The sequence below is a fragment of the Podarcis cretensis genome, assembly GCF_951804945.1.
Source record: "Podarcis cretensis genome assembly, chromosome: 6".
Classification (NCBI taxonomy): Eukaryota; Metazoa; Chordata; class Lepidosauria; order Squamata; family Lacertidae; genus Podarcis; species Podarcis cretensis.
The window spans coordinates 53332343-53348425 of record NC_137175.1 but is presented as its reverse complement, the minus strand read 5'-3'; the positions used below and the strand labels follow the sequence as shown (position 1 = coordinate 53348425).

The 16083-nt window shown below is 52.3% G+C and overlaps 1 protein-coding gene across 2 annotated transcripts in view; it reads right to left on the bottom strand.

Moving 5' to 3' along the window:
• Window positions 1-498: 498 nt before the first annotated feature.
• The window catches only part of ZSWIM5 (zinc finger SWIM-type containing 5), a 131657-nt gene continuing 116072 nt past the window's right edge, over window positions 499-16083 (bottom strand). For both annotated transcript variants that reach the window (XM_079980258.1, XM_079980259.1), the window contains exons 9-14: window positions 15175-15435; window positions 14075-14210; window positions 12476-12630; window positions 10723-10886; window positions 10235-10316; window positions 499-2888 (exon numbers count right to left, since the gene is read on the bottom strand). In XM_079980258.1, coding sequence (XP_079836384.1) covers window positions 2026-2888; window positions 10235-10316; window positions 10723-10886; window positions 12476-12630; window positions 14075-14210; window positions 15175-15435 — 1661 coding nt within the window. In that variant the 3' untranslated portion in view covers window positions 499-2025. The remainder of the gene's footprint in view (window positions 2889-10234; window positions 10317-10722; window positions 10887-12475; window positions 12631-14074; window positions 14211-15174; window positions 15436-16083) is intronic.

Below are 16083 nucleotides of genomic sequence, written 5' to 3'. Positions count from 1 at the left end.
ACCTCCTTTGAGAAGGAATTCCTCCAAAGTGCTGCCACACACAAAAATCTTCTGTTGGCAGGACGTATAGCAGGGCCTCCAAAGAGGATTTCAACCTACAGCCGTGTTCCGATTGCGGATGGGGGAGAGACAGAGGTTTTTTCAGGTTTCATGGCCCTAAGCCACGATCATCACAGATGTTATGCCAATGTATCCCACTGTACATCAAAGATCCATACTCTCTTTATAGGATTGTTCCTGCACAACAAGTATATTCCATCTGAGGCAGGGGGTATTGACATATAAATATTTGCTGGTGAAGTAACTGGATACTCAGTACAGGAAGAGGCAAAAGCCACATGTGGTTCTTTCCAGACCAAAAGGATGCAAGGCTAGTGGTTTAGAAGGTTGCATTCACTCCCATCCCTCCCATCTCAACAACTGCCTTTGAACTGCTGTCTTTTTATTCCCTTTTAATTGGCACTGCTGACAACAGAAAGCGCTGGAGTGATACAGAAGTGGTATGAACATCTTCCTTCTTTTTTATTAAACATTGGGTCAAGAGGTTGTACACAAAATAAAATAAGTCAGACGTGAAGAATGATACTTCTATGGCAACAAATACTGGGGTGAGCTGGGTTTCCCTGGCCCAGTTTTCTCATAGAGTATTGTGAAAAACAAAACTGGAGTCAGACAGTAGGTAATTTTAATCCACATTTTCTAAGCTACCCTTCAGCCCGACCCCTGCCCCACCCCACCCCACCCCATTCCCTCCCTGCCCCTTTTAAAACTAGGACACACTGGAACAGGGGGACACAAAGACAAGTGGAAGAGCCATGTTGCTCCTGCTTCCTACCCCCAAACTTTATTTTTCATTGGAAGAAGTTAAAAAATAAGATGAACCACTTAAGCAGTGGTGGGAGGTGGAGCAGCAAGAAATAGGACCAGGAAGAAATGGAGTTGAAAATAAAAGACACATAAGCAAGAGAAAAATGTGTTCCCTGCTCCCCATCTGCCAAAGGAAAGACACATCTTCCCACGCGCATATAGCATGCAGCTCTTGCACGCATCTATCCATAGGCATGTGGATGAAGGCCAAGAAAATCGATTATTTACACTATGGGCCCAACTGTTTCACAGCCAACAATCTGGCTTCCTGGGGTCTTTGTATTCTATAATTGGAACCACAGCATAAACCAGCAGAGGCAGGGCAAGTGCTGGGGCTAGCAGCCCATGGGCCAAGTCCACGCACGCACCCTGATGGCGGGCTTTGCCATTTCCACCTTGGTCTCCTCTCTTCCAAGGCTGCTGTGTCGCGGTAGTTCTGCATGAACTCTTGGTCCATCCTCTCTACTCATCAGACACCACCCACCAGCCCCTCTTCACCAACAGTGCTGGCAGGCCGGGAAACCTGAGAAATGTTCATCTTTTCTCATGTTCGGATATGCTTAACAAAACCAAAATCCCCAGCCACAACACATTTCAAGTATCCCCCAAACAAAAAGAGAATAATTATAAATAATTAGAACTTTACAATTTAATAATCGACACATATACTATCGTATTTACAGTATCATAAATGCTTCTGTTACTTTTAGTAAAGCAATCCCTGAGAACAGTTAACGTTAGGTTTTTTTTCAGTTAAGGATCTTCACAAAAAAGAAAACGGTGAAATGTGCCCGTCTTGGCAGGCTGCACCTCTTACAAGGCCACCAGCCAAGAGCCAAGGTGGCAACGCAAGAGGCTGGCGACGCATTACCATGCCTCCTTCGAGGTGGTTTGCTTTTCAGCCTCCATCCGCCATGCGCTTTGGGAAAGAGGTATTCAATTTTTCCTGGTTAGCTTTTGGTATTGCCGAGGTGTTTGCGAGTGGGTGGGAAGCAAACCCTTCCTGCCGTGCTGCTTTTGGTTTACGTTCCTCAAAATAATAATAATCCAGGAATCCTCTCTGGATGGAAAACATAGTCCGTCTGGCCCAGTAGGCATGATTCCACCAACAGGGATCAGGGTTCCTTCCTTCTTTCCTTCTTTAACTAATGCAGAAGCTCATCCAAACCGTTCCCTCACAAGCAACATAAGCTTCTTCTTGCCCTTGTATATCTGCTTGAGGTTGTCTATGAACTGCGCAAACTGAATGTGGCCGTCCTGAGCCAGGAGGAAAGTCTCCCGAGCTTTGCTGAGAAACTCTATGAACTCCCCGTAGTGCCGCGGGCTGATGTGGGTGAGCCGAGAGTGCGTCGTGTTGATGTAAGCGCTTATCGTGGCGTCCAGCAGTTGGCGCAAAGGCGCTTTGTCTGTGGACATCAGTTTCCCAGAGTTCCTGCGGCCGGGAATCCCTGCAAGGCCCGGGGCTGTCATGGTGCAGCGGCGCAGGATGTCAGACAGCACCGTGGCACAATGCACGCTCTTCACCACCAGTGGAATGATGGCCGCCAGCTCATTCTTGCCCAGGGAGTGGCTGAGCGCACATGCCCAAAGCACGTCGTTGATGGCCGGGTGCGTGTCCTGGTTATAGGCAAGGTTGAGGTGGGTCATGGCGAGAGATGCCAGCTTGAACGCCCGCAGAGGGTACCCACGGTGCTCCATGTACCGTGCAATGGTGAAGAGCTGCGAGTAAGTCATGCCTGTGGAAGCAGCATCTATCACAATTTGGTAGGCAGTCTCAAAGGCGATGTGGTCTTTCTCGCAGAGGGTCAGGGCGGAGAGAGCGCAGTTCTGGGGATCCTTCATGGCGCACTGCAGGGCCAGCGTGCGGGCACAGCTGGCCAGTTCTTCTCGTTGCGGGTAGTCCAGGCTGAGGCGCAGGATGGTTGTGTGGGACATCACAGTCGCTGCTACGATGCTGGTGGCTTCAGTCGGGGTGAAGAGGGTGTACCAGCTCTGCAGGATGCTGACTAAGGCCCGTACACCTGCAAGAAGGGAGTACAAGCTTTTCAACCAATAGTAAAGTGGCAAGCATGATGTTGGAGCACTTGAGTATGTGGCAGTGGCAAAAAAAGAGCCGAGTGACTGCTTCAAAACCGTGTTCATGGATGTCAGGGACTCAGCGGGAGCGCAGGGAGGAGAGGAGATGGAAAGCGAGGGGGAGCAATCCGAGGGCAGCGTAGGAGAATATGACAGCAGCCCGATAGATTCCATGAGCCTCTCCAGCGAATCGGAAGATTCACAGAAGGGGGCGCCGATGGGCAGGGCAAGGGGCGACCCAAGGGGGACACCCCAGAAGCAAGGGGCCAGCGGGGACTCCCAGAGCACCAGTTGCAAATCAGGACCAGCTTCCCCACCAGAGCGTAGTGGGGGGGAGGAGTCCCAGGTGTCAGAGCCCACATATGCACCACCAGCGAGAGAAGATGAGTCAGGGTGGACCACGCCTCCATCGGAGAGCGAGTTAACGGTTAAGAGGAAAGTTGCAGGCTGGGCGCGCGCGCCAAGTTCAAAGGTACAGGCGAGCGGCACAGAAGGTAGCCCGGATAGGGAACCAGGTCCTAAAGCCCGCCGGAAGGAGGGGCAAGAATCGTCAGGGTCAGCGTCAGAGGAGTCGAGGAAGGATGAGACCCTAGCGGGCAGGAGGGCCCAGAGGAGAAAGGAATTTAGGAAGAGGTGGAGCAAAGCGAGAGTCTTAAACTGGTGTGGAGGGGGAGGAGACTCAGACAGGACTTCGCCGGTCTAAGCTCGGGACGTAGAGCTGCACGCTGCGGCTTTGAAATGGAGACTGAATCTCAATAAAGACTTTTGTACATAACTACAGCCTAGCGTTGGTCCTCTGTGAGCTGGGACCTGGAGGCAGCTCTGACAGTAAGTCCTGTCTCAAATTTCAAAGAACCTCGCAACGTGAGAGGACGCAGCGAGGGGCGAAGATTGGTGCTTCGCGAGCTCACAAAAGCAGCACAAGATGACTACAGAAGAACGACTGGGAGCTTTGCAAGAAGCCGTGGTACAACTTAACGCAGAAATACGAGCGGCAAGGAGGAGAGAAGAGGAATCAGATGCTGTCTGCAAGGATCTGCAAAACAGGTTGGAAATGCTGACTAAACAGGGGCCACCGGCAGCCAAATCAGAAGGGATCGGGCTCGGGAAGAGAGGGGGGAGCCTGGTGTCGCATTTCGATGGGAGTCTGCAGCAATATCCTAACTTCAGAGCAGACGTAGTTTTTGCGCTAAAGTTGCTGGAGAAGGACTTTAGAGATGAGCAGGAGAAAGTAGGCTTCATACTAACGCATCTCCATGGAGAAGCTAAAGCATGGTTGCGCAATCTGTGGAGAGATAATGATCCAGCCCTCCAAAACGCAAAAGCCTTCATTAAGGCGATGGACGATTGTTTTTTATCGGAGATAGATGTCGATGTCGCTAGAAAAGAGATTCACGGTCTGAAACAAGGCAGAGCCACTGTAAGGCAATATCATTCCCGCTTTTTTGCATTGGTCAATGCGCTGGGATGGGAAAAAGACTCAGCGTCCGTCAGGGACCTGTTCTGGGAGGGGCTGAACGGGGCTGTGAAAGACGAAATCGCAAGGGGGGAGAGGCCACGGAGCACTCAAGAAGTGGTCCAGAAGGCGTTGACGATTGGTGTGCGGCTGGAAGAACGTCCCTGGAGCAAAGATGAAGGGCGTTGGGGACGCACGCCAGCAAGGGCACCTCCTTTCTTCCCCAGAGACTCAGCGCGCGCTCAATCCACGCCTCCACTGGGAGGGGGAGAGGAGCCGATGGAGATAGGTGGTGCCAAGGCTCAGTCAGCGACCAGAGCCCTCACACCAGGAGCAGCCAAGGTGAAGCCTCCTAGAGGGAACAGGAAGTGTTACATCTGCGAAAGTGCTCAGCATATGGCAAAAGAGTGCCCCCAGAGGCTCCACAAGCACAATGCAGCCTCAGCAAAAGTAACAGAAGCAGCTCAGCAGAGGGAACCGCAGCAGGGAAACGACGAAGTCTGGCTGGAAGCAGAGCCGCTGGGGCCCAGCCAGACGAATCAGTGAAGCAGTCCCCAGGAATCTTACAGCCCACAGACCCCCTCCCGCCCAAACCAGTGGTGCAGCTCACCGCAACACTCCAGCTTCCCAATGGGCTCACCATGGAAGTGCCTATTACCATTGACTCTGGTAGCAATGCAGACTTTATGGGGGTGGATTTCATCAAGCAACATAGCATAGCGCTCCTGCCTGCCACGATGCCCCTGAAAGTAGTGACAGTCGATGGAAGAGAATTGCTGGGGGGACAGGTGGTACAGCAAACGCCGCCAATGGTGATGCGCATTGGAAATCACCGCGAAGTCATCAGCTTCAACGTCACCCAACTGTCAGACACGCCCATAGTGTTGGGCATGAGCTGGTTGGACAGGCACAGCCCGGCATTGGCATGGTACCAGCGTAAATTGACCTTCTGCTCCTCCTACTGCGCAGAACATTGCATCATGACTAACCAGGAGGACGAGGGGCAAGAGGATGACCCACAGCTACAACTGGGCATGCTGCAAGCTGTACCCGACAAGTACAAGGCGTTTTTGGAGGTCTTCTGCGAGAAGGAAGCGGACAAGCTGCCTCCCCACAGACCCTACGACTGCAAGATTGACCTCCTGCCGGGGGCAACGCTGCCGACCGGAAAACTGTACTCCATGTCTGAAGACGAACTGCAAGAGCTCAGGGAGTTCATAGATCACAATTTGAAGCGGGGATTCATCCGAGAATCCAAAGCAGTGGGGGGCAGTCCTGTTTTCTTTGTGAAGAAAAAAGACACGCCCCAGAAGAGGCTTGTAGTTGATTTCAGAATTTTAAATTCGAAAACCAAGCCCACGGCTTTCCCGATGCCCAAGATCGACGACTTGCTCGTGACGGTGAGAAAGGGACGCATCTTCACCAAGCTGGATCTACGAGGGGCGTACAATCTTATACGCATGCGGGAGGGCGACGAGTGGAAGACGGCCATGTTCACGCCCTTGGGCACCTATGAGTATAGGGTTATGCCTTTCGGTTTACAAAATGGCTCCCACTGCTTCCAAGCCTTCATGCATCACGTGTTAGCGGGGCTCCTATACAAGAAGTGCGTCTGCTTCCTGGACGACATTCTGATCTTCTCGGAATCGCAGGAGGCTCACGAGAGAGATGTCAAGGAAGTCCTGCAAAGACTACGGGAGCACAGGCTTTACGCCAAGCTGGAGAAATGCCAGTTCGACATGACGGAGGTGGATTTCCTGGGCTACAAGCTGTCCGACAAGGGAATCGCCATGGACAGCGCCAAGGTACGATCAGTACTGGACTGGAAGAGCCCGCGCAATCGGAAGGAGGTCCAGAGGTTTGTCGGCTTTGCTAACTTTTATCGCAAGTTCATCAAGGGTTTCGCTATGCAGACGGCGGCCATCACGGACACCCTCAGCTCCAAGAAGAAGAAGTTCATCTGGACGGACCAGGCGGAGCAGTCCTTTCAGAAACTCAAGCGTCTTTTCGCTTCCGAGGAACAACTGCTGCATGTGAACCCCAGCAAGCCCATGAGGGTGGAGACGGATGCCTCCGACAGAGCCGTGGGGGCAGTCCTGTTGCAGCGAGACCCGCAAGGGGATTGGAGGCCGTGTGCTTTCTACTCCAGGAAGCTCAGCAAGTCGGAGCAGAACTACACCATCTGGGACAGAGAGTTGCTGGCCATTCATGCAGCATTCAAGGCGTGGCGGCACTTCCTCATCGGAGCCAAACACACGGTGCAAGTTCGCACGGACCATAAGAACCTGGAGTACTGGCGCACGGCGCGGTTCCTGAACCAGAGACACATCCGCTGGGCGGAGTTCTTTGCGGATTTCGACTTCAGGATAGAATATATCCCCGGAGACAACAACGTCATGGCTGATGCGCTATCCAGGAAGCCGCAGTATCTGGAGGAAGCAGCACCGGTAGCGGCCAAACACATTTTCGCACCCAAGGCGTGGGCATGCGCTTCTGCCACAATAGACCTGGAAGCGATACGGCGCGAGCTGCAAACAGATTCCTTCGCGCGCTCCAAGATGGAGGAGGTGCGCAGCGGCACGGCAAAGGACGACGAGTTCCAGATACGCGACGGACTGCTCCTCCGCAAGGGGGCCATCTACGTACCGGGAGATGAACTCCGCGCAACAGTACTGCAACAGCTACACGACGCACCCAGCGCCGGACATTTCGGCAGGGAAAAGACGGTGGAATTAGTAGCCAGAGACTTTTGGTGGCCCAAGATGCGGGGAGAAGTCGCGGAATACGTCACGAGGTGCGACACCTGCCAAAGGGCCAAGCCAGTACACAGACCGCCGGCGGGACTGTTAGAACCGCTACAGACCCCGTCCGAACCGTGGGAGAGGGTAGCCTTGGACTTTGTCACTGACCTGCCCAGCTCGAGGGGCAAAACAGCAGTACTTGTGGTAGTCGACATGTTCACCAAGATGGCGCACTTCATTCCTTGCGCGAAGGTGGCCACAGCGGAACAGACAGCCAAGCTGTTCATAGACCACGTGTTCAAGGTACACGGCCTGCCACGGTCTATCCTGTCTGACAGGGGGCGCCAGTTCATCTCGAGTTTCTGGCGGAAGCTGATGGGGATCCTGAACGTCAAGGTCAACCTAGCGTCGGCAAGACACCCGCAGACCAACGGACAAGCGGAGAGGGTCAACGCCGTCATGCAGCAGTACCTGAGATGTTACGCCAACCAGCAGCCCTCGACCTGGGTGGACTATCTGCCCCTGGCCGAGTTTGCCTACAACAACACACAACACGTGTCCACGGGGGTGACACCGTTTTTTGCCAACCACGGGCGACATCCCAGGACCTTCCCGGGCTTAGAGAAAGAGGGGGAGGGGGAGCCACAGGGAGCAGAGGCATTGGCAGAGGAGTTACAGGAGGTCCATGAACAGCTCCGTAGACAGTTAGACCTAGCAAAACACGTATACAAGATGCAAGCAGACAAACACAGAAGAGTGGGGGAGGACATACGGGTAGGGGACTGGGTCTGGTTAGCGGCCCAGGCAGTGCCGGCCAGGTCCTTAGCTAAGAAGAAGCTAGGACACAAGCAGTTGGGCCCTTACCTAGTCGAGGCACAGATCAACCCAGTGGCTTTCCGTTTGACACTACCGGAGGGTTCCAGAATGCACCCGGTCTTTCATAGATCGGTGCTAACGCCCTACAAGGCACCTCACAGGTTTCAGGAGCCAGGAACAGCTCCCAGCCCGCTTAGAGATGCACCCATGACAGGGGGGTCGCCGAGGGCGGGGCCACTCAACGAGGTGACGGAGATTTTGGACTCGAGATGGGGGGAAGAGGGAGTCGAATATCTCATCGCAAGGGAAGGTGCCCCGGCCAGCGCCAACAGCTGGGTGCCGTACTATGCGGTGGAGGAGCACTACCTCAAAGACGAGTTCCACGCACTCTTCCCACACAGGCCCATGCCGGAGGATTATTTTGACGAATATCTTTTCACCCCCACACTCTCAGCCAGTACGTTTCAGGGGTTCTCCTCGGTTGAGGAGACGGTTCCAGAGGCTACCTCGCCGGAGGGGTCGGTCTCAGACTTGGGTGCGGAGCGCTCTTATTGGTGGGACACTCAACCCGAGGAGGAGTGGCGCAGGAGACTGCTCAGAGGGCCCTGGCACGCAGACTACCCAGAGGAAATGGGGGAACAAGGGGGCATGGACGGGTTGGGGGAGGATCCTGGTTTCGAGCACGCCGGCAACGAGATGGAAGCGGAGGAGAGCGACGTCGATGTACCCGTCACGGACTGGCAGCATGCCAGGGGGGAAGACCGGTATCCGGCATGCACCCCCACAGCATTGGAGCACCCGGAACCCACGCCAGAGGAGGGGGAGGGGGGAAGGGGGGGCTTCGAGGGGGGGATGGATGTCAGGGACTCAGCGGGAGCGCAGGGAGGAGAGGAGATGGAAAGCGAGGGGGAGCAATCCGAGGGCAGCGTAGGAGAATATGACAGCAGCCCGATAGATTCCATGAGCCTCTCCAGCGAATCGGAAGATTCACAGAAGGGGGCGCCGATGGGCAGGGCAAGGGGCGACCCAAGGGGGACACCCCAGAAGCAAGGGGCCAGCGGGGACTCCCAGAGCACCAGTTGCAAATCAGGACCAGCTTCCCCACCAGAGCGTAGTGGGGGGGAGGAGTCCCAGGTGTCAGAGCCCACATATGCACCACCAGCGAGAGAAGATGAGTCAGGGTGGACCACGCCTCCATCGGAGAGCGAGTTAACGGTTAAGAGGAAAGTTGCAGGCTGGGCGCGCGCGCCAAGTTCAAAGGTACAGGCGAGCGGCACAGAAGGTAGCCCGGATAGGGAACCAGGTCCTAAAGCCCGCCGGAAGGAGGGGCAAGAATCGTCAGGGTCAGCGTCAGAGGAGTCGAGGAAGGATGAGACCCTAGCGGGCAGGAGGGCCCAGAGGAGAAAGGAATTTAGGAAGAGGTGGAGCAAAGCGAGAGTCTTAAACTGGTGTGGAGGGGGAGGAGACTCAGACAGGACTTCGCCGGTCTAAGCTCGGGACGTAGAGCTGCACGCTGCGGCTTTGAAATGGAGACTGAATCTCAATAAAGACTTTTGTACATAACTACAGCCTAGCGTTGGTCCTCTGTGAGCTGGGACCTGGAGGCAGCTCTGACAATAAATATTATGGTCATTGGGCTCTGCAGTGATACAAAAGTGCAGGCTAAATCAGCCACACCCTAACCTCTTAGTCTGTATCCTAGAAGCTGGACATCACTGCTAAATTTGGCAAGGCTCACAATGAAGGGCTGTGCCAGTAACTGCTATGATCACAGGAAGCTTAGTGTCTGGGCTTAACGTTATAGGTGGAAGGCCTCTGGTTTATGTTAGCCAAAAAAACAGATGTTTTTAAAAGCTGCACACAATGGTATCTTCCTTAGTATAAAATTACATTTATCTGTTGCTGTTGTTTTGCTAGTGCAGGGATCTTATCACATGGGAAACAGCTACATTTGTGGATGTTTGGGTGCTGATACATGTAGCCTGCAAGACATGGAGCTGTGACTCAAGATGTCCTTGATTTGAATCTTACCTCTGCCACAAACTCAGTAAGAGTTCTCAGGCAAGCCCTTCTCTTTCAGTCCTCACATGGAGATGATCAGTGCCCATCTAACATAATTGTTATGAGGATTTCAGCAAGATGTGCTTTTAACACTTGAAAGTGCTGTCTTAAATCATATCCTTTGTGTGAGCAGGACCTGCCACTGGCTCATCAGAATGTACAGACTCGCTTTGGGCTGCAGCCCTCCCTGCAAGATGTGTGAATGAGAGATACCAACCCACTTCTGTAGCACAGGTCACCAGCCACCGCACCATTTCCCTCCGTCTCCAGTTCAAGGTTGATAGGGTCATGCGCATTACCTGGAATGGCAAATGGGTGGACAATGATTATTTCCCAGAGACGGTCACAAAGCTTGGACTTGCATTTTCCTAGATCAGTATAACCCTGTATAACCCAGAGAATGATATGAAGACTGGATGTATTTCTGCTGCAGAAAATAAGCAGAACTGGCTTCATAAGCTCCTTGGATGAAGTCAACCTGAGAACCATACATAAGCTGCTTTGAACTTTTCAGGTGGTCTGTAAATTCTGTCCATTAATTAACAGGTAGAGTTGAATGTTAAGAGTCCACCATAAAAGCAGCAAGAATGCCCAAGTTTTGAGCCAGGTTCAGACTCTACCACTGGCTTCAAGGGAGGCTTGCCCTTCAAAAACATAGCCCTGGAAAGTTCCCTGCTTTTCCTAGCGATCGCCTCTCTCCCTTACCTGCAGTCCCAGCTCCAGTGCCACATTGAGCAGGGTTGTGTCCGAGTTGTTGTCTGCAGGTGTGGCAATCTTGAAGGCATCCTGGGCCAGCTTAAAGATCAGAGAGGAGGAATGGATGTTCTTTTGAATGGCTTCCAGAACCGTACGTAGGCGCAGCATGTCCCCTGGATGGGAGACAGGAAAGAGCTCACCTACTGCCTGGCAGGTTGCCAACTCCCTACTAAGACATCAGCATTCTCAGGATTAAACTAGACAGTAAAGGTAAAGGTAAAGGTATCCCTGCCCGAACGGACCAGTCTTGACAGACTCTAGGGTTGTGCTCATCTCATTCTAGAGGCCGGGAGCCAGCGCTGTCCGCAGACACTTCCGGGTCACGTGGCCAACGTGACGAAGCTGCTCTAGCGAGCCAGCGCAGCACACGGAACGCCGTTTACCTTCCCGCTGGTAAGCGGTCCCTATTTATCTACTTGCACCCGGGGGTGCTTTCGAACTGCTAGGTTGGCAGGCCCTGGGACCGAACGACGGGAGCGCACCCCGCCGCAGGGATTCGAACCGCCGACCATGCGATCGGCAAGTCCTAGGCGCTGAGGTTTTACCCACAGCGCCACCCGCGTCCCTTAAAACTAGACAGTACTGCACTCCTAAACATCTGGGAGGAGAGCAGAAAAGTGGATTCTTCCTTTTCCTCACAGCCTTGCTGGGAAGAATTGGGATGAAGTGTACATAAAAGGGACACCTTGAATTTCAGATCAAAGCCTTTTCGTCTGCTCCATTAAGCGTTCACTTGACCCCTCCTCAACCCCCAAGTTCTACCCACTTCAGCCTTTCTCAACTCAAGCAAATATCCCGCGGAGAACAACAACGAGTGCTTAGGAACAAAGGAATCTGCTGTATACTGAGTCAGACCATTGGTCCATCAAGGGGCTCATCCACACTTCTGCTTGTCCAGTGCCTTGAAAGCATGAGTCCAAGCAGTTTTCCTTTTTACCTGCACTTTCTAGCCACAAGTCCCAAGTGGTTTTTCCCTCACACCGCTCCTTTCCAAGGGAAAACACACTCTTTAGTGCTAAACCAGAGCAAAGATCAATCCAGAGAAAACCCGAATTGCCCTTTGCGTTAAAGGGCTGAGTGTTAAAGAGCTGTTTTCCCCAGGGGAAAGCAGTAGGACAGGAAGAAGTGTGGATGAGCCCTAGTGGTGGCTCTCCAGGGTTGGGAGCGGGATGCTAGACATTTGTTCTGAGCCAGGAGAGCTTATCCTACACGCCGTAGACATCCTAATAAAGATGGAAATTTAGTAATGGGAATTTTAAGTGATTAAAGGCAAAGCCCTGACGATAAACAGAGGTCAGAAATGTTGCAATGATCACATTTCTCTATAGGGCATGCCCCAAACTGATTAAGTGAGCGCCTGTAAATAAAACTGGAAGTCCTTGCTGCAAGGTCAAGGAACAGAGACAGCAGTTAGCTGGAGCCTCATAAAACCAGTTCTCAAGGAAATGCCATGTGGGTGGACTGTGCATAGAAGAGAGCAAGTTATGGGGCAGCAGAGATAGGAAGGGAGTGCTCACTGAGGCTACCTTGTCCAAGGACCACCCAAAACGTGGGAGTCAACCCACCCACCAATGAACAAAGCTGTCCTTCATTGATTTTTTGAACCACACTGGCTTTCTTAATTGCACAGGTCCAAATAGTGAGCAAGCCAGCTAGAGTTTCTGGTGGCTATAATCCATTACACAAGGAGTCCTTCACTCACCTTTGGCTGCTGTCAGCATAGTGGAAGCAAGTTCACACTGTTGTGATTCCAAGTGTCCCAGAGTAAACCAGCGTGGGTATCTGCTAGGCACCACTGAAACAATATGGTGAGGGTGGGTGACATCGCCTGAGGCCGTTGTCTCCAGAACGGGCAGCCTAGGGAGAACCAAACCAGCAATGTCAGGCCAGTGAAGAAGGGGTATCTGCCAGGGGTCGGGTCAGTCTAAAAATTTTTTTGGCCTTCTTTGTCCATGGTATGCTGTCTGTAACAACTCTGTAGTAAACCTTGAGGTCTTCTACAACATATGGATGCAAGACCAGCCTTGAACAAAACTTGAAAGGCCACTAGAGAGAACTACGGAGTGATTTATAAACTTGTAAAGAAAAATATAAGTTTAGAAACATCCCCCTCTTGTGCTTTTATGTCAGAGCCAAGCATGATTTGCACACAGCAGTCATCTGGTTTTGCTTAGAGATGGCGGGGAAGGGGGGCTGTCTTGCCCCAGGGCATCTGCTGCAGTTTGGAGCTACCTGCTCACATGTTTCTATTTAAAGCCTCCCCCCCCCCCCCCGCTTCAGCCTTCTGGAAACCAGAACTCTCCCTCCCAGGCCAACCTGTTTGCTGGGACACACAGCCACTACAACACCTGATGGCTTCCTGCATTTCCTGTTATGCCCTTCCTGATAAGAAGAACAAAGGTACCACCCAAGAGACCAAAGGCATTGCTCTATCCAGTACTAGCTTGCTTACTCTTTTCAACGCACTACACAATCTGGTTCACACGACACAACAAAACAAGCTATGGCTCAGTGAGACTCCGTGGATGTGCAGGGCTCCCACACTTTGCAGCTGCTTTTCTCCCACCCACCCTCCTTCCTACTGCCAGCCCATAGCTGAGGGTTGCCGCTCATGGATAGTGAAGAGAGAGCTTAAGCCGGAATCCCCATTCCAACAACATTGTGAGCCAAACCTTAGCTTAGCCTCTCATGGTGCAGCAGTCAAAAGCCAGGATGAAGCAAAGCCTCCTCTCCTGGGATCTTGCATGTCTATGTGGTCTCGCTGAGCCAGCTTGGTTGTGTCATGGGGACCAGCTCTTCTATCTGGCTGGAGCAGCTATAAGCAGACTCTTTGCACTGGTTACTAAGGGTGGTATGTGAGGTCCCCATCAGGGAGCATTCTGAACCCTCCAGTTCTGTACTCCATCACTACGATTTGCCTGAAACCCACGTGACGATACTAGAACCACTGGGTCCTTAGAATTTCAGAATGCTGTTCTGACTAAAATACCCATTTTACAAAAAAACACCACCTATATAAGTAAGGAATAAACAGCCTATTGATGAAACAGACCAACTGCACCTGCTAATCAGTAACTTTGTCTTTGCATTCCTTTATAAAGGAAAATGCATGCTAATTCTTCCTTGAAAAACTTGCCAGGAAAATAAATAGTACTGTAGCAAACTGGATGCTGGAGAAGTTTGAGGACAGAATAATTGAAGATGCAGAGCAATCTTGGCGGGGGGGGGGCACTTGCCGTTCCCACCTTCGCACTGCAAGCTGCCTTTTATTAAATGAAGGAAGGGGAAGGGTGGTACCAACCTCATGGAGCGCAGTGCCAGCTTGTAGGCCAGGTCAGCGTCGTGGGGCAGCAAGGCAGAAAACAGGTACTTGGCAAAGGTGTGCATGGGGACGCTTTCGCGATGGATGACCTCGCCAAGGCCACTGAAAGGGCCACCTAGTCAGGAGCAGAGCCATGTCAGCATCTATCCTGCAACCAGACCCTTTGAATTTAAGCCAGAGAGTTTTGCTGGCTCAACAGTCCCGCAGGCAAGAGGATACCTCCCAACTGGCCTCTCTTTTATGGTAGAGATTCAGACCAAAGAAGCTGGGTTCCTAAGTATCGGGGAGGGCCTACTTGATTCTGAAATTGCAGACCCAAAGGAATCAGAAGCACAGCCCCTTTAACCATCACACGGAAGGCCTGCTGTTGCTCCCCTTCTTCCTGATGCACCAGAAGCTAGAAGGGGGCAAAAGACACTCTCCCTGCCCCCCTGCCCCCCCCCCCCCCCCCGTAGCTGCTCTGGCCACACACTGAACTCCTCCTCCATATACTGGGACTGCAGAGGTTTGAAAATGCTGGCACAGTGGAGAGCATGGGGAGAGCAGAAATTTGCAAGAGGCTGACTCAGATTTCCTTCTTGACCCAGGTGCAAGTGGGGAGCCTTGCGACAGAGGAGCTGCAATCCCCACTGCAACAGGTTCCTTTTCACTGAAAAACCTCCTCAAACAGCACCGTGTGTTTTAAGAGGGTTTGTGAGTAAAGGGGGAAATGGGGGAAACAAACTGTATGGAGAGCATCAAGTTAAAGCATAAGAAGAGTGGCTTGTTTTTGGTTTTGGTTTTGGTGGGATTTCTAGTGCTCAGGGAAGGGTGATACCTATACTGAGTACCTCTCTTTGAGAACATGTCTTTTTGAGATCCTATCTCGTTATGGTCCCAACCCCCATCCCATAATACATACATTGCTCCATTCAAATATCCTTCTGACCATCCATACATGATTGGTATAAGTTATTGTGATCAAGGGGTTTTTTCTGCAGAATATACTGCTTAATGCAGGGAACTTAAGACTGTTTCAGGGTAGTAGGTTCAGCCTCCTTCCTCCAGAGCAGTTGAGGGCAGCATCTCAGTCCTCTCACCTTCCAGGAGCAGGATACACTGTTTGCGTAGCGTCTGCACCAGCACAGCGTCCAGCTGAAGCTCCTGCAAGCGGGCAATGATTTGCTCCTCATTGCGCCACACTTTGTCTTGAGCATAAAGGCCCTCCGGCATCACCCGCTGCTGCCCCATCCCCATCAGCGCAACTTCCAAAGCGAGGGATAAGTAGGATTCCCCGCTCTCAGGGCAGCTATTGGCCACAGGCACATGTTGATACACGGGAGGCTTGGCATCACCAGCATCTGATGGAGAAGAGAGTTATCAATAAGATGGGCAGTGCAGCCTGCAGGTAGGGTCTCCCTCTTGCCTCCTTCCAAAATTCATAGCGTGACAGGCTCCATTACTGCCATTGGTCCTTCTTAGCCTACTTGCTTTCAGAAGACAACACAGTGCCTGCCTCCTGGCACTGCTCACGTGACCAGATGTACTGGGCTGAGCTGTGTTGAGCTTCACAGTTCTTTAATTCATACCGGCACTGGGGAGCTACAAGGTAGGAAGGCCATAAAGCACCTGAGCCCCTCAATTCACCTACAGCAGGGAGAGAAAACTTATGACTTTTCAGTTGTTGTTGGCCTTCAACTCTCTGGCCATGCTGGCTGGGGCTGATGGAGGTTGGACACCAATATCTGGAGGGCTACAGTTTCTCCCTCCCTGATTGACAGGGTATGTTGGGCCAGAGGCAGCTGAACACTCAGACAGTCTGCAGGCCAGCACTTGTTTCTGGGACCAACAACTGGCTTTTGCATATTTCACAGAAACAGTTTGCCCAAAGACCTCTTCCTCTGGTCACCACAGGGTGTCCCACAGGAATCCAACCACAACAGACTAAATAGCCTCTTCCAACTCTATAGACTGCAACAGCAGAAACTTGAAAATGGCTCCAACATGGA